Source organism: Temnothorax curvispinosus, unplaced genomic scaffold, assembly GCF_003070985.1.
Source record: "Temnothorax curvispinosus isolate PA1 unplaced genomic scaffold, ASM307098v1 QBEX01005026.1, whole genome shotgun sequence".
Lineage (NCBI taxonomy): Eukaryota > Metazoa > Arthropoda > Insecta > Hymenoptera > Formicidae > Temnothorax > Temnothorax curvispinosus.
The window spans coordinates 79,424-97,290 of record NW_020214806.1 but is presented as its reverse complement, the minus strand read 5'-3'; the positions used below and the strand labels follow the sequence as shown (position 1 = coordinate 97,290).

General features: G+C 43.1%; 5 protein-coding genes across 8 annotated transcripts in view; 2 read left to right on the top strand and 3 right to left on the bottom strand.

Moving 5' to 3' along the window:
- Window positions 1–271: 271 nt before the first annotated feature.
- On the bottom strand, window positions 272–1,658 carry LOC112454400 (UPF0193 protein EVG1 homolog). Its single transcript, XM_025015777.1, has 5 exons — window positions 1,547–1,658; window positions 1,287–1,417; window positions 1,120–1,216; window positions 887–1,030; window positions 272–696 (listed from the first exon to the last, which is right to left on the bottom strand). Exons 1-5 carry the CDS (start codon window positions 1,641–1,643, stop codon window positions 470–472), a joined length of 696 nt encoding a protein of 231 aa, XP_024871545.1. The 5' UTR covers window positions 1,644–1,658; the 3' UTR covers window positions 272–469.
- An 881-nt stretch (window positions 1,659–2,539) lies between these two features.
- Window positions 2,540–5,484, top strand: LOC112454399. Of its 3 annotated transcripts, none has more exons than XM_025015776.1 (6): window positions 2,540–3,056; window positions 3,329–3,465; window positions 3,542–3,716; window positions 3,832–3,917; window positions 3,989–4,124; window positions 4,378–5,484. In XM_025015776.1, exons 2-6 carry the CDS (start codon window positions 3,385–3,387, stop codon window positions 4,572–4,574), a joined length of 675 nt encoding a protein of 224 aa, XP_024871544.1. In that variant the 5' UTR covers window positions 2,540–3,056; window positions 3,329–3,384; the 3' UTR covers window positions 4,575–5,484. The 3 variants fall into 3 exon arrangements, with proteins under 3 accessions (XP_024871544.1, XP_024871543.1, XP_024871542.1); XM_025015775.1 differs by having other exon boundaries at window positions 2,540–3,063; XM_025015774.1 differs by having other exon boundaries at window positions 2,543–3,018.
- On the bottom strand, window positions 5,313–8,468 carry LOC112454396 (WD repeat domain phosphoinositide-interacting protein 3). Its single transcript, XM_025015772.1, has 6 exons — window positions 8,283–8,468; window positions 7,439–7,615; window positions 7,104–7,361; window positions 6,808–7,009; window positions 6,509–6,732; window positions 5,313–6,417 (listed from the first exon to the last, which is right to left on the bottom strand). The coding sequence occupies exons 1-6, from the start codon at window positions 8,347–8,349 to the stop codon at window positions 6,311–6,313; spliced, it is 1,035 nt and encodes a 344-aa protein (XP_024871540.1). The 5' UTR covers window positions 8,350–8,468; the 3' UTR covers window positions 5,313–6,310.
- A 944-nt stretch (window positions 8,469–9,412) lies between these two features.
- On the top strand, window positions 9,413–10,522 carry LOC112454397 (rRNA methyltransferase 2, mitochondrial). Its single transcript, XM_025015773.1, has one exon. The coding sequence runs from the start codon at window positions 9,672–9,674 to the stop codon at window positions 10,410–10,412; it is 741 nt and encodes a 246-aa protein (XP_024871541.1). The 5' UTR covers window positions 9,413–9,671; the 3' UTR covers window positions 10,413–10,522.
- A 1,640-nt stretch (window positions 10,523–12,162) lies between these two features.
- The window catches only part of LOC112454394, a 41,213-nt gene continuing 35,508 nt past the window's right edge, over window positions 12,163–17,867 (bottom strand). For both annotated transcript variants that reach the window (XM_025015769.1, XM_025015768.1), the window contains one exon: window positions 12,163–15,913. In XM_025015769.1, coding sequence (XP_024871537.1) covers window positions 13,355–15,793 — 2,439 coding nt within the window. In that variant the 5' untranslated portion in view covers window positions 15,794–15,913 and the 3' untranslated portion in view covers window positions 12,163–13,354. The remainder of the gene's footprint in view (window positions 15,914–17,867) is intronic.

Genomic DNA, 17,867 nt, shown 5'->3' with positions numbered 1-17,867 from the left:
ATTATCAATAGCACATGAATAAAATTAATAATTGATCGAATTTTATTCCGAAAGAAGATAAAGAGCATGGAAACTATTGGTACCATGAATACAATTAATGTCTGTGGGTCAAACAAGAGTATACAATGATAAAAATACATGTAAAATATGATAAAAAATAAGAAAAGAGAAGAGAAAGATAAATATTTTGACGAAATTGACATCTATTTTTTTTTTTTAAATTCACATCAAATATGAGAATAATTTTGCAGAATAAAATTTATAAATCTAATCTTACAAATAATTTATCTATTTACGATTTTAGACAGTTGAATCATAATACTTGACATTATCTTTTACGTTCTTATCTGTAAAATTCACTTGTGGCTTATCAGACGATTGAAACATGATAAAAAATATAGTCGACTATATTTGACACACAATCCGATCTAGGCCATGTAATTTGCGCATTACGTGTAGATTACATCAATCAATTTTCCCCTGGTTCAGTCAGCGGAAACAGTTTCGGCGACGGTCTTTCATGTTTGACTTCACAAATCTCTCTTCGCAGCTCGTTGGACGTTTGACTGTCCAGCGACTCGATCAGCCGTATTTTCTGCGCTATCTCCTGCTGCATTATGGGCCGATACTTCTTCCCCATTCCGAGGTTCTCCATATCGCGCAAGAAATCCATTCTCTCGCGGATCCCTTGAACCACTACGAGAAGCAGAACGACGTGATTTGTCGTTATGACATCACCATCAGTTTCCACGCGCATTACAAATTTATTTTATTAAATTTGAGGTGCTCTACTGTTTGTACGATTGTCGTAAATAATTTAGAAAAAAAAACTCCTTAAAATTTCGTATAATATCACATAGGTACGCGACAGACTGTGGTAACTTACAGTCATTCAGAAAATCCGCGTTCTCAGGTATTTCCGGCTCTCGTTTAGCCCTGTGAAGGATTTTGGGACCGTGAGGAGTCTCCGGCATGTCCTTCCCATAAGCCATCATACACGCCAAGTGACGTTTTTGCTTCTCCTTGTTGGCTAATTGGCGTGAAATTCATATCGTTCAATGCGCGTTTTATATTTTCGGCTACTATCTTGACTAAAGTAATATTATTTCTAATTATTACGTAAGGGCGCTGTCCTCCTGTATTGTTCTCTCTCGTAAGCACCGCTGCTTATAATCGTATCCTGTGAACGCCTCCTCCAAGCACTAGGGAATTTAACCTAGCGAAAAACGCTACAGAATATTATCTTGAAATCATTTTCTAGAGATTTTTTTTATTGCGATATTTACTTGATAATCTTCGGCTTTATCTTTCGCTTCTTTCGTTCTGTCGATGGAAGGTGGTAAAGACTCACCCTTGTCTACCGCTTCCTGGATCGTTTTTCTTTGCAACATTGATAGCTTGGATTCCTCCATTAACACTAATATTTAATATTTATTAGATTAGTTAGAGACGCGTTAAAAATCGTGTAAAAAAACAGGATTCTTTGCGTAAAGCTCAATATATTTAACACGCGTCGAATATTGGTTATTAAGTACTGTTTACTTACGCTTAATAAGATTTTTCGTTTCCTCGCTGTATTTCGCTCTTGGGGGATTGTGAAACGCACCCACCCCCAAACCCACTCTCTGGTACTTTCGCTCCATCGGTTTCAAAATTCGCGAATTCCCGAGAGCGACGTGTGCAATCGCACGCTATTACGAAATGGACTGTCACGAGCTTGCGGCAGTTGCGGCGGTTGCGGCTCGTCAAAGCGACAATCACGCATTCATCCCCCTCGACCCTCGACCGCGTAATCTACCATTTCGGGGCGCACGTCGCGTTTCTATGACTACTTGGAAAGATGACTCAACGCGATCGAACTAACTTTCCAGATTAGAATTCGAAAGCGCGAGCTATTACTCACGAGTGGATCTAATAAGTAATAATTTCTGCAGCGGTTCGCAAATCCACTCGTTCGCAATCAAAATTTCACTCGAGTTCGTACAAATTTTGAAATTCAAAAAGAATTGGAATAACGCAGTTAATTGCCACACTTTTAAACATTTAGATTTTTAAGATAAATCTTTGTATTTTGAGATTCCAGATTTAAAAATTTGATATCTGGATATGGATATTTTAGGGAATTTATATTTCGAAATCTAAAATTCTCTCGCACGTTGAATTTCTTTGATATATTAGTGTCTTTTTTACTTTAAAAATTTCTAAGATTTAAAAATGTCTAGAATATTAAATATCAGATGAAACATCTGATTAACATTTATTTCATCGTAATTCAAGTTACACTATCTTTTTTCCAACTCTATTTCAGAAAATATAATCAGTTACATTCAAATTACACTCAAATAATGTTTTTCGAATTACTCTTTTTACAATGATTAATCTTTAAATTAGACGCGCTCACTCAATTAATTATCCATCACAAAGAATATAAAGAAAAAATAAAACATTCCCTATCATCGAAGCTTCGTGCTAATCAGACTTAATTAAATCTGCAGCAGATTTGATTTAAAAAAAAATCTATTCGATAAATCATGCGATTAATTGAGACCGACGCGTATAAATAAACAATAGTCAATCCGGAGCAGACGCACCCGAAGGGATGCATGATAGCGTGTGTTACAGCGCGTGCGCGCCCGTCAAGCAGTCGTTTTCAACCCCTCCTCGAACCACGAAGCCACTCTCGCGTTCTGCGCGTCGCAAGCACCCCGGCGAGATCGACCCCGAGACGCGCTATTTTTTCCCGTTACATTATTTGTCGCGTTCGTCCGCGATCTCACGGGTGTCGCGAGCGAGAATTCGTCGCCGATACCCCGCGATACGAAGCTGCCGGGCGCCACGGATCGCCCTACCCCCTGTCACGGTGTGTCCGCGAAAGTTATTGATTCCCATCGCGAGCAGACGGTGGTGGTTCGTCGAGCACACCTACGGTCGTGTTTAGGAGTACACCTGCCGCGAAGGTAAACGGCGACGTGCGTTTCACCTACTTTCGTCACTGGCTGCGACTTCGATTGCTTTAAGGTGCGTCTCGACGCGTTGCACGGAGGCTGCCAAAAGGGGTAGCAGGCAAGATAATCAGTAAAATTATCGAGATAAGCATGGGAATGTGATATAATCTGATTATTGTTACTCGCTGTAATTTATTTATTAAAAAATAATCTCCGCGTTTGTTAGTACAATACAAACTCGCTGCGCGTAAAGTTCGTAAACCTACTTTATTTATAATAGCGAAATATATTTCTTAGAAGATTTGAGTGATTTAATAAACTAAAATCTAATAACACGCGTAGATATTTATGGATTACATAGAAAATAATTAATGAACTTTCAGGGGTGTGTTTGCGAAGAGCTATAGTTTGCGATCTACGTTAATTCTCAAAAGCCAAGATGAAGATCGGGCTGTTGAAAAACTTTTGCACTATTTTCAACCTGAGGCAGGGCACAATACTAATTGCCATATTCCAATTGGTAACAACAACCTCTATGAGATTTATCTCGAGCAATTAATCCGCTTCGTTGAGTGTAATTTTAATAAATGTCGCAGTTCTCGTCCGGATTCAGTATGATATTCTTCATCCTGGCTCTGGCGCACGCAATGGGGATTCAAGAAATGGTGGTGAGAGACACCGAAGACGCCCTCGAGAGGGAGGCCTTGGAGGAGATATCGTCAAATCATCTCAACACCAAAAAAATGGATCTGGCGCATCACAACGCAACCGGTTATTAACACTTACATTCACGCGAGGCACAAAAATCATGCACGAAAGAAAAAAGAAACCGTCGTTATCCCTCTTGTCACGTATAATTTACAAAAAGATGATTTTATATTTATAGAAATGGTATATGCGATGTACTGCGGCCTCGTCATCACGGTTATCCACTTCATCTCTACTATGTTACTTCTCTATGGAGCTCTAACGGTAATCGAAATCGCTCGAAAAAATAGTCAGAGGTCGAGGTCTTTCTTGTTTACGATGTACTTGATTTTCAGAATAATCGTCACTTTATGGCGCCTTGGATGATGGTCAAGATCACTATTATATCAGCCTTAGCAATCTCATTATTCCTGGTAGAGGAGGATTGTCCTTTCCTCGCTACTCTAGGCGGAAGAGCTGGTATTTGCGAACGTATGTTGAAATTTTCAAGTATATAAAACGCCCGTAATGCTACGAATTTTTTCGGTTAAATTTTGTATCTCAAAGAAAATTCAACTGGGCCCTTATTCTTTCACAATTTAATAAAGAACATCGTAACCGTGAAACGAGAAATTTAGAACGATCGATATATCATTTTACTTACTGAAGAATTTTATATTAACCTTATTTTATCACATGAAATATTTATCGTGATTTTTACTGAGAGATGATGTAATATTTTCAGGCCTAATCGCCTTCTTCCTGATAATCATGAGCTTTTACGTCTGGTTCGTGGTGTACAGTACTTATAAGAGCCTCGAGACGAAGAAAGGACTTATGCACGAGGTACACAGTATGAAAAAAAAGTACGCAGTTCCCATACCGCTGGAGGTACCAAAGGCGGCGATTCAGATGCCGGTGAACAAACCTTACGAACTTTAAAGATATTATGAGATAACAATGGAGAATTGATTCGTCGATGAGGATGGAGAAAATCCTCGTAATATCGCAAAAATCGCAAGATTCGATCGTGACGAGCTCTCCGTGGCGTAGATGCATTTTGACAAAAATACATGTGCTTTCGGACAAGTCCGAAAATTGGGATGGCAATTAGAGATGGTTGTAAAATCGTGAATTAAAAGTGCATTATCTCGGAAAAATGATTGCAAACTGACGGAAGGTTTTCGTAATAAAAAGTGTATCGCACATAGGATGGGATGTTTTTGTTTATAAGATTTTACTGTGTAAAGTTCAAGAGAATTTGCAAGAAGCGCGCTTCTCATATTTAAATGTTTCTCTCCTTGTTCTGCCTTGTCAAAGTTCATGCATGTTCTTTTACGTTCGTGCGTTGAGATGGCTCTTTAATGTAACGCACAGATACTAGTGTTTAGGTCATTCAATCAAAAAACTGTATATCCACCGTACGCTCACATGCGACACACATGCGTTTCGGATTTCCATTCGTCGGAATTCTGACGGGTGAAAATATCACGATTCCAAAAGTAATCTCTCTCTCTGCGAGTGCGCACTTCCTTTCACGCGCAAGACTGAATTTAATTTTTTAGCGTAAGCAAGTAAGATCTCGAATAATTTACGCTCGTTAGATTGATAACATCGAAAACGCTATATATGAATTGTAGACTAATTTATTAGAGAGAAATAGCGGGGCAGGACTCCGAATCGTGGCATAATCAGTTTTTATTTCGTACTTAAACTCAACTTGTTTGTAAAATTACAACCTCGTTATTTGCGGTAATAGCCGTGTGATATAAAGTGTAGAATCTCTTGTGTATATGTATATTAGATGTATGGAAAAACGTAAAAATAAAAATTACAATACTTCAGTACGATACATATGTATATGACGTGTATATATATATATATATATGATATGATTCGACATATGAAACAAAGACGTGTTCAACAAATCGCCAAAAACGGATGCAATCTATTTAACAATCTATTTAAAATCGTCGAAGAGTAGGGATGTATATATCAATTTTATAGTAATGTATTTATATATAATATAACGAAAAGATTTACGGAGCTACAAAACACATGATCGATAGGGATACACGATTGCATTGCAAAGCGCTTACCGCGAAGCTACGGAAAATGATTATTTGCTTTTTGCCACAAGGATAATTTATGGCCAACATTTGCTTTAGTTAGCTGCAGCAGCGTTCTTATCTAAAATGTAAGAAAACGTGAGTATCACGCCAACAAGTAACTTGCGATGTCCCCCGTTATCACCTGGGGAAATATTCCTTCTGTTTTAGTTATATTTAAAAATTTGCTCTTCTATCAATAGGCGTCAGCGAATAGGCTCGTGTAACAAGTTTATGACACAATCTCTGTTAAGGTATTTTTCCCTTCCTCTTCTATTTGTCAATATTTCTTTTCTTTTCTTTTTTTTTCGGGAAAAAAATCCGCGCACAACACACCAACGATATCACCAACAATTAATAGAACTCTTCATTTGGTCCTCTATCGTAACGTTTGGTACAAACGTCATTTCCCCTATATAAACAGCTCGAGTATTGTAATCCATGAATACGATGTACCTGCGAGCCGTACCCGCTCGTTCTTTTACTCGGCCGAAATGAGTGAAAACAATGAAGGAACACGAAGGTCATCTCTCGCGGTTAGGAGTCCACCGCCGGTTATGTATCCTCCGATCACGCTTTGTCATCGGTCAACTCGAGAAACTGCGCGTAAAAGTCTCTCGTGCACTCACCCTTGTTGTTGAATACGAACTTGTAATAACTACCGTCTGCGCATATCACTGCATAAAGGATCGTAAACGTGAAAGATTGAACGGAGCATGTAAAACGGTTTTTGTTTGACATTTCTTTAATTCACATGGTATCGCTTACCTATGATGCTATTGTTATCTTGACCAAACGCGCACATGCACTGGGGACCGCCCGGCACTTGAAATTTGCAGAAACTCCAATTCGAACTGAAGTACTTTGGCAGGAAAGTGGCGGACGCTAAACTAGATTGGCGATTTAATTTTTGATCTTCGACGGCGAATACGTGTACGGTACCGTGATCGCTGGCAACGCACAGCCACGTAGAATCGTGATTGAAGTTTATGCTGAAATAAAACATACATATCAGTCAAGATTTCGTGCACCACACGTTTCGTCACATTTCTTTTTAGATCGCTTACCAATAGATATTTGCGTGATTCGCTCCTCTTCTTAATTCGTTAATCATGTTACCGTTTTGCGTATCGAACACTCTTATCAAAGTACCTTTCTCCGAGGCAGTGGCCAATCTGGTGCCCTGCAGATTTAAAGCTATGCAAGATAAAGGCGTTTCGTGTGCTTCTATATTTAAGGGTTGCTTCTCTGTATTAGCCAGATCTATAACTGAAATACAAGTCGTCGGTGTTACGTAATCAATATATATTTGACGTGCAAGACGCATCGATCCCGTTTTTTGTTTTTTTTTGACAGATCTTACCTTGAACGTGACCGTTCTTTCGTCCGGGAAAGGCGAGTAAGGAGTTGTTGCTGTTCGGGCACAGAACGCACAACCCTCGCGGATTAGGATTAGTCTCGAATACGTGCAACTGTTGGGGATTTTGTGTAAACGTATAAACCTTAATAACACCCTCCAGCACTACCACTATCCTGTCTCTCCGCAACTTGACCCCCTTCACGGGTGCATTGAATTCTAGGGTAATTGCTGGCAATTTCTTTATATCGTCCCATATCATGACTGCAATCACAAAATATAAAGTTGTCTCAATTTGTAGCAATATTTGTACCATATATATATAGAAAAGTAAAAGGAACCTTTGTTTGTCGGGTACATCGGCTTGGCTCCACCGCCAACCAGCGCCAGATAATTACATCTGAAAAGCATCTCCACATATCCGAGGCCCCCGTCGCTGAAGTCGTGCCTCTCTTTCTCCTTCAGCGGATCACAGTTGTACACACGGAACCCGTTCTCCATGCCACAGGCGAAGCATCCTGCAAATGCGTGAACACAGGCGGTGATACAGCTTTATCTGCTACACGTACATCCCTTTCCTTAGCAATATTAATCGACTATCGCGTATATTTACGATACATGCACGCGCCGACACGAGCGCAGAAGATGACTGGACCTGATAAACTCACACAGAAACGCGATATCGCGCCGACTTGCTTCAACCGTGCAACGGTATCGCTTCGAGATGAGATGGAAGGAAAAGGAGATGCAAACGAATGTACCGAATCGTGTCGTTCTTTTGCCGCAGCTTTCTAAATCGAGAGAGAGAGAGAGAGCAGATCGTACGAGAGCGGATCTACGAATCTGCCGCGAATCGCGCGGCGGGTCGCCGGCGTTCCTCGGCGAAGAGGCTCTCGGTCGATCGATCGGCGAGATCGCGACGGCCCTCGGGTCCTCCGGCGTTCCGGATTAACGGCCACGGCGAGGAGGTTAGGAACGCCGAGGCTGAATTGCTCGCGCCGCGACGCGGATCGCGTCATCGTCGTCGTCGTCGTCGCGGTACCGTCTGCCGCGAACGAGCCGCGGACGGCTCGGCTAGGTTAGAACGCGGAAGCGAGACGGATCTCTTGACAGATACGCGCGGCGCGCGGATGCTCCGTTATCAGCGCGGCTGTCAGGCAGAACGCCGCGAACGCACGTATGTACCTTGGTCCTGATTGAAGCCGGCGTAGAGCAGGCCGTTGCCGTGCGCGTTGCCCGCGGTGAGGTTCATCGTGGATCACTACGTCGACGAAAACATCCGGGACACCAGACGTCCGTCTCGCGCTCGCGCCGCGGCTCCTCGGTCACATCGCCGCTCGCCGCCGCCGGTCCGCGATACTCTTCCCTCTTCCCTGCCGCAGGCCGCTACGAGCGTGCCGCGAACGTGCACGCGCATGTGTGCGTCGCGTACGTGGTATGGGTGCCCTGACTATTTTCTCTGATATATGTGTTGTATATTAAGTATATATGCACTGCACTCGTTATTCGAGGCATCGAGGCATGAGTGTTATTAAAGGCTGACGATCTTATTGTTAGATCAGAAGTTCATGTGACTTCATGTGTCAAAATTGGGACGATTAACTCGTTACGTAATATTTTATGATTTATTGTTATTCATTGACGTTTCACCAACACGTGCAATGAGCGTCTGTTTTCTATTGCTGAACTGGCTGCATTAGTTCAGGGTTTATCTTTTTCTTTTCAACCTGGAGTAAAAAAGATAAACTCTGAACTAGTTCAACAGAAAACAGAAAACAGACAACAGACTCTTTAATTTTTTGGTGCCTCCTCGCCCCGCGGTCGCTGACTTATCGATTTAATCGCTGAAATATGATGTCAATAGTGAAGAGAGGAACTTAATTAAATCTCGTCACATAAATCGCAAATTTAATAATAATAAGTTGGTTGTTCAGGTATTCATGTCGGCGATCGAAAAATGTCGACGGTCAATAATATTGATATTCTTTAATAATATCTCGTCGGTGGTTTCTCATTCGAGGTTTATAGGATTGTTTTACACCTTTTATTCTTTTTCCTTTTTCTCATCAACGTCTGTTATATGCATCTCTTTCGTCTTGAGTGCAGAAAGTGCAGTATCGAGCAATTCTAGGAGCAGATTTAAATTTTCAGTTTTGAAGTGAGATACTTTCTTTTATAACATTTTTTGTAACGCATCTGAATATCTGCGTATTTCATTAAAAAGACCCGAACCGATACTTCTTGACGATCAATACGTTTGATACCGATACGTCAAGTTTCTGCAGTAACGACTGACAGATGTTGATCAGCTGATAACCAACGTCGCGGTAGCGCAACATGGCCGCGCCCAGAGTCCAGTTTGTTTTCCACACACGTTCATCCTCCAATTAATTACTTGAAGATTTAGTTAGCTCGTGATTTGTACGCACTAACAATTTGCTGGCAATGTACGACGCTCAATCTGGTGACGGATAGACATTGGATATTTGCGAAAAGTCTCTCGACGTCGAGCGTTTACCCTGAACTACGCTCGGTCAGGTTAGATCACATTTTGTATTGTGTACATATCCCGAGATGAATTCTCTCTACAGGAGCGTCTCGCGGGCGAGGGGCGTGCACACCGGTTGCGCATTGCTCAGGGAGACCCCGCGGAATCTGAAGGGCAAGAAGCACAGCTCGCAGCAGTGGCTGGTGAGGCAGCTGCGCGATCCGTACGTGGAGATGGCGAAGCAGGAGAGCTACAGGTGCAGGAGCGCGTTCAAGCTCCTGGAGATCAACGAGCGATTCAAGATCCTCAGCCCGGGTCTGACGGTCATAGATTGCGGGGCGGCGCCCGGCAGCTGGACGCAGGTCGCCACCAATCTGACCAACGCGCACGCCAAGAGAGAGGACCCCGTCGGCAGGGTGTACGCCGTCGACAGGCTGCCGTTCTATCCCGTGGAAGGCGCGACCATTCTGGGGAACATGGATTTCACGAGCGCCAAGACGCAAGAGGCTCTGAGCGAAATGCTGCGCGGGGACAAGGCCGACGTTGTCCTGTCCGACATGGCACCGAACGCGTCCGGCGTGAGGGAGATGGATCACGATAATATAATGTTACTCGCATACGCCGTTCTGAGATTCGCGGTGCGGTTCAGTAAGGCGCAGGGTACGCTCGTGGTGAAAGTCTGGGACGGTGGTAAGGCACAGGAGTTTGAAGAGAATCTGTCCAAGTTTTACGGTAGCGTGAAAGTGATCAGGCCTGACGCGACGAGAGACGAGTCGTCCGAGAAATTCTTCCTGGCTAGAGGGTTTAAGGGTCTCAAGACGAGCTGATACAGTTGATTAGTTTTTTTGTAGGTACGATATTTCAATTGTATAGGATACGCGTGGAGGATGGGTGGACAGGTTGTACAAATAAAAGAGCACGATAATTTGGTATCATACGGGCGTCGTATGCGATTCATTTTTCCACAACTCCTTTCACTCCGTTTATCTAACAGGCGGCCTTGCACAACACGACAAATGCAATATACATCGATATATTTCGCTATAAATAATACAATAAGATTTAATACACGATTAATACGCAATCGGGGACTGTGCTCTGCTGTTAACACTTATATTATTTATATTATGCCTACATTATGCCTCTATGCGTATATACATTTCTCAATGATAAAAATTAATATGTACACGAATCGACATTCAAATAGTACGAGAGACATTACACACCACATTGAGACGCACGTAGATCAGTTAGACTTACTGGCCGCACAATGTCAAGTATCGTAAAAATCTTTCGGCTTCGTTATCGCGTTCGTAGCAGGAATAACAAAAGCTGATTCGAAATGTCTCGATGCTTGGGATGGAGTCCCGATAACGTCCGCTATAATAAAAAAGCCGCGGTTTTAGCAACACCGTGTGCGACAGATTAAAATGAAAGAAGCAAACCGTTAGACAATTTTAATATACGAGTGTTAACAGGATTTAGTAAATATTATTTGAGTAGAATGCTTAATTAGTATTATATTTGAGAGATGTAAACATTTCCCATATTTTTTAAGCTTTTCGATTTTAAGGGAAAGAAAGCTGTAACAAATTCCGGGAGTGTCATGCAATGACAAGTAATAGCACATTATTCTAAATTAATTGCCCAATATACGTCTAGGTCTAATAAAAATTAATTTACTTTTAAGAGCAGACTTTTACGATTTACGCATCAATAAAAATCATTGAAAGTATTCTACGTCGATTTATTATTAATATTATTCAAATAATAAAGAGTTTTTTAAGTATTCTTGCTTACTGCGTGTCACGTTATAACCGGAGCGTTCATTATAGCGGTATCGGTGACGATAATGTTGCCGTCAAGTCAAAATGCAATTATCTTGCCTTGTGAATGAAAGGCAAGGCCGAATACGGCAAAGAAGTTTCATCGAAACTTTTCGACCATTGATTTTGCCTGTCTCGAGCGAAATCACCTTTGAAGCTATCGACGTGAAACAACGATCGATTAGGTCACACCAAAAACACTTATTCTACGCTGTGGGTTTGCTAATATAGATGTAATTCGTGACTGATTTGTAAAAAGATCTAACACGTTCGCGCACGCTTGTCGTTTTATAAAATCGAGTGATTTAAGAATCTGCAAAAGGTCGTGTAATTCGAAGTGATTCGCTGGTCTTTCTCTACAGATCTTACAACGACGAGCACGAAATTGATGCTGCACGATATATTTTTTACTGAGCAACACGATTCTCAAAATTTCGTACGACCAAAAATCGACTACTCTATAATAACTGTAAAGATCAGTCTGTGCTTCAATAACACTTCCGTTAGTAAATGAGCTCGACGTATCGCTCGCGAGCTCGTAAACGCCGCTCATGTACCCTTATCTCGAAATTAGTGTTAACACTGACGAGTCTAATAACTATCTCTCTGCTGCACAGAGAATAAAGATTCATCAACGACATTTCGCACGAAACTTGGCTGAATTAATGACTATTTTACCATGCGATAGCCTAATCAGCGATATATTTTATATTAAGGATTTATTCGCATTTTCCCGCATTTTCGTCGCATATTTAGTATTCAATACGACGAAATTATTTATATCATGCGAAACATGACAAACTAATCGTTTAAAATAATAGAATTACGAAAAATAAAATAGAGTCATTATAAATAAAAATTTCATTACAAAATGATTGTTATATTATTACAATAATAAACATTGATAGTTAAAAATATAGAGATCCGGATATCGTACGTAAAATCAAATATGTGACGAAAGTGTGGATCATTATTAATTTCTACAGTCGAAAAAATGTAAAAAATTACTCATAAAAAATTTTTAAAAGTTATTTTGGGCAGTGTTTCTTCTACTTTATTTTAGTGTATTCTGGTACCGTAGAAAATCTCAGCTTTCGTTTGCTTGTTTCGTAAATGTTAGCCTAATTAATATTAGTTCGAACAAATCGATCCTCTCGATCGACTTTACCGTTCGAAAGAGCGACGTATATTTTTCATGCAATTCAATATTCGTTATCGCTTAGATCTTAGATGTAACGAGTTCGCAAAAAACCTCCGACGCTTAGCAACTCGATGCCTTTATTTTGAAATGCACGATGCAGTTCGAACTTTCCGTAGAAAGTTGGACGTCTCATTAAAATTCGTTGTCGATTGCACAAATCTTTTACGTCAGCTACTTGCTATTTTCTTTGTCCAATGCTTATCATTATTAATTGCGCAGCATAGATATTAATACGCATCCTTTGTGAGATTTTCACCGAAAAGGTCTTCCCAGATACGAGTTTAAAATCGCCAACACGATATGACGCAAATGTAATACATGTCTAAGTACGCTTCTTAAATTTCCTTCCGCTCTTAGCGAGTCCAGTTTTCTTCTCACACGGAGAATCGGGAAGGCAATACCAGGGAAGATAACTTAGATTCCGGATCACCCCTCCTGAGATCGTCGAAGTTTCCAACATATTTGCAACATATTCGCTGAGCAAAAAAAAAATACTAGGCGCGATACACGTAGTACCGCCGACTCTCGAACTTCTCCAACAGATTGTCGCGGAATATCTTCCGTCAACTATTCTCCTCATCGATCTTATTTCTTCGAAATCTTCGTACGATAGCGATCTAAACGCGGCGAACAATCCGCGAACTATCTCGACGCAATTTCGGAATTCTTCTCAAGTCATTTGACACAGTTCTAAACACAGTTCATTAAACCTTTCTTTCAAAGGAAAGCGACGTGAAGACAATTACATGCCGATTGGCGTTCTTCGCTTCTGCGTTGGCACCCTGCTCCCCGGCGACGTCTCCGTGAAGGGGCTCAACCTCCGCGACGATCGCCCCCGGAAAAATCGGTCGTGGAATTGTTTCTGGTCGTCGTCGGTCGCCTCGTCCTGATAGGGATACATGTCCGGATCCCTGATCAGCGGCATCTTACTCCAGAAACGCATCAAATCCGATCTCCGATTCTGCCTCTCGCTGGCCGTCGTCTGGATGTGATCGGGTTGCGATCGGTCCAGCTTCCAATTTGACGCTGTCAGATAGTAAATTGGTTTCTGACGCGTGGGTACGCTGCTCTTGGTGCTGGTGCCGCCGTAAGGGACGACGTCGTCCGCGGGATAGCGCGTGTTCTGCTTATAATTCTGACTGTGTATGCTGTTGGCTTCGTTAGACGGGAACCTCACGTAATTACTTTGTTGCGGCTGCCTTGGGTAATCGGGAAATCTCACGAAATCCTCGGTGGAGTCGAGATTCATCGTAGTCTGTTTGGAACTGCTCACCGGGACGTTTGACTGGGAGCCCGTCGAACTTTCCTGCAGCACGCTCTCTTTGGCGTCCGATCGTTTCTCGTTGATCGTGTGGATCTCGGTTATCGGGTCTTCCTCCGGCGAGTCGTACAACAGCGACTCGGACGAGGAAGGCGCAGTTTCCAGTTCCTCGTTCCTTTCATTCTCGATCCTCGTAGAGAGCTGCTCGGTTCGCTCGCGTCCGTTCGAATTGGTGGACGCCGCGCCGTAAGCGTCTTGAGAGAATACGACTTCCGGCACGATATCGGGATTCTTGCCGAACGATTCTTTGGAACCGTTCTCGCTATCCTTGACGATTTTTTCCGTCACGTCCGGCGGCGACTGAGTGGTGACTTGCAGTCTCTCGGTGTTCACGTCCAGGATCGTTGTCTCCAGAATGAAGTCACCGTCGATGCTGACTTCGCTGGAGACATTGCTCCCCGCCTCGTCCTTGTCCTCCGTAGGCGCGGAATCGTTAAAGCGGATCATGACTCGATCGCCTATATCGAGCATCTTCTTCTGTAGATCTGCGGTTCGATTTCGCTGCCGTTGATGACGCTCGCGATCTAATCGCTCGATGTCTCGCGTGGGAATCGTCATGCCGGCCTCTCCATGCTTCAAGATCTCCTCACCTTCAGTCGAGTCTTCATCGTCCGGCACATCCGTGCTGTATTGATAATCCCCGTCGTCCTCTTCCTGATCATAGATGAAATCCGTTTCCTGCGACTCGTTCGGCTTGGAAGTCTCCGGTGTTAATTCGTCTTCCGCGTATGTCTCGTTATCTCGTTGCTCATCCAGCGGATTCGACGTCAGTTGTTTCGCAGGTGGAAGCGCGGTGGAGTCCGGTGCCTCGACGATGATGCTGTCCTTCGTGGTAGTGTTCGAGGTGACGTCAGACATTTGCGTGATTTGCTCGGCGGTATCGTTTTGCGTCAACGACAGATCGTCCACTACGTTTGTTAATTTTGTAGGCGAGATCAGCAGCACTAGTGCGGGCGGCGTTTCAGTGGAGTTCTCCTCCCGCTTCTCCGCCATCGGGATGCTTTCTTCCGTACCGTCACTCGCGTTGACCCTGTTCACGCTTGAAGAGTTTAATAGTGGTTTCAGGTTTATCGAGATCTTGTAGTCCACTACTTCCGAGGAATTGGTATCGTTCATCTCCTCGATCAATTCCGCGATTGAAACTGTCGTTGGAGATTTCCGATCGATCTTTTCAACATCGTGAACACTGGAATTCTCAAGAAAAAACGCCGACTCCTCCTTGTCCAGGGTCGTATCGTTCTTCACTTCGTACAGAGTCGTCTCGTGCGGCTTTGTCTTCTCTTCGCTTCCCGTGAAGTAAGTATCATTGCGAGTCGGTATCGCGACCGGCTCGTTTGTCGAGAATATTTCGTCCAATCGGACGTTCGTCAATGGACGATTAATGTCGGGCACCAGAGGGATATTAAGCTGCAGGGGACCGGTTGATTTTTTCTGGTCATTCTTGGAGGCTAGCGCATTACCAAACATAATTTTGAGTCGCTCTAGAAGAAAGTTCTTGTGCGCGGTACCGTCAATGCTTATCTGCCTCTTCACGCACCTGCCCATCTCGTCCGCGTGATAACCCTCCGCGCAGGCGGGTAACACCGGCGCGATGAACACGCTCTTCGGCGTTATCCTTCGTAAAAAAGGGGCAGGGTGGTCCATACTGGGTTGGAGATTCTGTGCGTCCATCAGGATCGACCACCCTTCCCAGTGGTCGATCAGAGAGCCAATGTCCTTCTTTTTCGGTGTCGACGACGTCGCTGACGATGTTTCTTCAGGTACACGGATAGGCGCCAGTTCGCCACTGCAGATCATTCCGAGAAACAGTAAGACGGGGAACATTCTCCACCGAGAATGCCTTCGCCGTAGACTCAGCATCGTTTCGTCCTCGTTGCTTCTAATCGAAGCCTCTTCGCGGAATTCGGGAAATATATCTCGGAGCGCTCGTCTGGATTTTGCTTGTCACCTGTCCCTCGTTCTTGGAACCATCGGATCAGTCTGCCAACAGATAGGAAGATGAAATTAATATGTTTTCTATGCGCTTACACGTGTGGTGAGCGTTTAAGTGGTCGAACGGAGAAATTAGCAATACGTTTGCGCAACGCGGCGATGAATTAACTTCAGCCGCCAGGGCTTTCACTTAAGTAGCGGCTCATCCCAAGGAGCAATGTTAACCCAGTTTCTAATCTTAATAGACGCCACTTAGCCGGCAACGCGCGTATACCGGACGCATCGTTCCCCCGAGGCAATTTAGGACCGCGCGAGTTTCCACAGGAATTTCTCAGAATGTTGCGCATCTGCTTCGATCTCGTCTCTCTAAAGTCCCGCTAGAAATGCTTCCATCTGTCTCTACGAGTCATATGATTTGAATAATTAGAAAGAGAACTTCGAAACGACTGATAATCATAGACCAGGGCGCAGCGTGACACGCGGAAAAGAATAAGTCGATTATTATTGTCGAGTGAAAGTTGTTTCCGATCCTCTTGGAGCATGCTCGCAATGGAAAAATCACGGGATACACTCCTATCTCCTCGCGTTCAGTGACATACTATGCCACAATAACATACGTGCCACAAATCGATTGCCGATTTTATCAACTTACTCGACCGCCGAACGAACGTCCAATTAATCGTCGAGTTTACTGTGATAGTAACGATAAGCGAGAAAGGAAGAGCTATACAGCTGAAATATGTCCATCAGGCGAATATGATGGTCTGCGGGAACATGTGTAAACCGACAGCGAATCTTGGACGCGAATCATATAGCAGAATTATACCATAATTCAGAGACCATATAAAAGAAAATTTTAAAGATATTTTAATATTTAAATTAAATTTAATTTTATTTAAATATTTAATATAAGTATATTATATTATATAAAGAGATAATTGCAGACTATAACTTGTCATACGTTTTATCGCACAATCTATATGCGTCGGTAGAGAAAAAAAATCAGAACGTAGCGCTCATCTGACGTCCCCCATTTCCGCTCTTCAATTACTTTTATATCTCGCTTTTAACCGAGACTTCCGCGTATAAAGCGTACGTAAAAGGATAAAAGGATAATTAAACGTAGGCAATTGCATCGCGTGATACCGCCGTTTGTATTTCTCGGAGGTTTCGAGAAGTACAATGTGTTTCGGCTTGTTACTAGGCACTGACACGTTACCGTTCGCATATATCCTTAAAAGGCGTGCGCTGCAAAGTGCGTGCCTCATATGCCGGCTGGATAATGCGCCTGCAAGTGTGCGTACACACAGCGAGGAAAAGTGAATGCACGCCGATCTGTTTTTACCGTTACGCAGGCACGCCGGGATTATGTCTGCTTCGTGAATAAGACGTACAAATACGAGAATCGACTTCCCGATCGTTTACGTGTCGTCGCCTCGCGGGAATACGCGCCGCCGCCGTCTTATTCCAGGGGTCTTCTCGCCTTCTATTTTCAGTAGCAATAACAGGAGCGACGCGGATACTTTATAGCGTTGCGAATGAGAAGCCGCGAAATGTCGTATATCTTATTGTTAGTTCATACCGGGGGTAATTCTTATCGTTGACTATCTCGAGATCGGACAACAGAAGAAATTTCTGCGAAATATATGTAGTAGTTAGAGGCGCGCGTTCTTTGGAACTTCTCTTCCGCCTGGTATAGTTCTTAACAAAATAAATGTGACGGTGCGTGCAATCTAGATCAATTTTTACCGTAACAAACGCACGCGTCGTAAATTATTCGTTTCCGGTGAGAGAGAAACGAATGCATTACTTGCGGGCAGCTTATCCCGAGAGTGTTGCGAATCCCAGCGCGGGGAAACGCTGAAGAAATTTAGAGAAAAGGCAGATATACCAATTGACACGACTTCGACGTGTCCACATCACGCGGCGAAGGTATAGGGCTTAAACGACTCAATTTATGAACATGTCCCGATGCAAGATGTAAAATACAGTTTCCTGCGAG

What these genes read in the sequence shown, in the direction of transcription:
- LOC112454400 (XM_025015777.1), bottom strand. Translation starts at nt 1,643, where the DNA reads ATGGAGCGAAAGTACCAGAGAGTGGGTTTGGGGGTGGGTGCGTTTCAC. An exon ending in ATAAAGCCGAAGATTATCAA is followed by an intron (nt 1,217 to 1,286) that starts GTAAATATCGCA and finishes GTTTTTCGCTAG; the next exon opens with GTTAAATTCCCTAGTGCTTG. An exon ending in CGCGGATTTTCTGAATGACT is followed by an intron (nt 697 to 886) that starts GTAAGTTACCAC and finishes TGCTTCTCGTAG; the next exon opens with TGGTTCAAGGGATCCGCGAG.
- LOC112454399 (XM_025015776.1), top strand. Translation starts at nt 3,385, where the DNA reads ATGAAGATCGGGCTGTTGAAAAACTTTTGCACTATTTTCAACCTGAGG. An exon ending in TAATTGCCATATTCCAATTG is followed by an intron (nt 3,466 to 3,541) that starts GTAACAACAACC and finishes TAAATGTCGCAG; the next exon opens with TTCTCGTCCGGATTCAGTAT. An exon ending in GGCGCATCACAACGCAACCG is followed by an intron (nt 3,717 to 3,831) that starts GTTATTAACACT and finishes TTATATTTATAG; the next exon opens with AAATGGTATATGCGATGTAC.
- LOC112454396 (XM_025015772.1), bottom strand. Translation starts at nt 8,349, where the DNA reads ATGAACCTCACCGCGGGCAACGCGCACGGCAACGGCCTGCTCTACGCC. An exon ending in AAAGAACGGTCACGTTCAAG is followed by an intron (nt 7,010 to 7,103) that starts GTAAGATCTGTC and finishes CTTGTATTTCAG; the next exon opens with TTATAGATCTGGCTAATACA. An exon ending in AGATAACAATAGCATCATAG is followed by an intron (nt 6,418 to 6,508) that starts GTAAGCGATACC and finishes TCCTTTATGCAG; the next exon opens with TGATATGCGCAGACGGTAGT.
- LOC112454397 (XM_025015773.1), top strand. Translation starts at nt 9,672, where the DNA reads ATGAATTCTCTCTACAGGAGCGTCTCGCGGGCGAGGGGCGTGCACACC.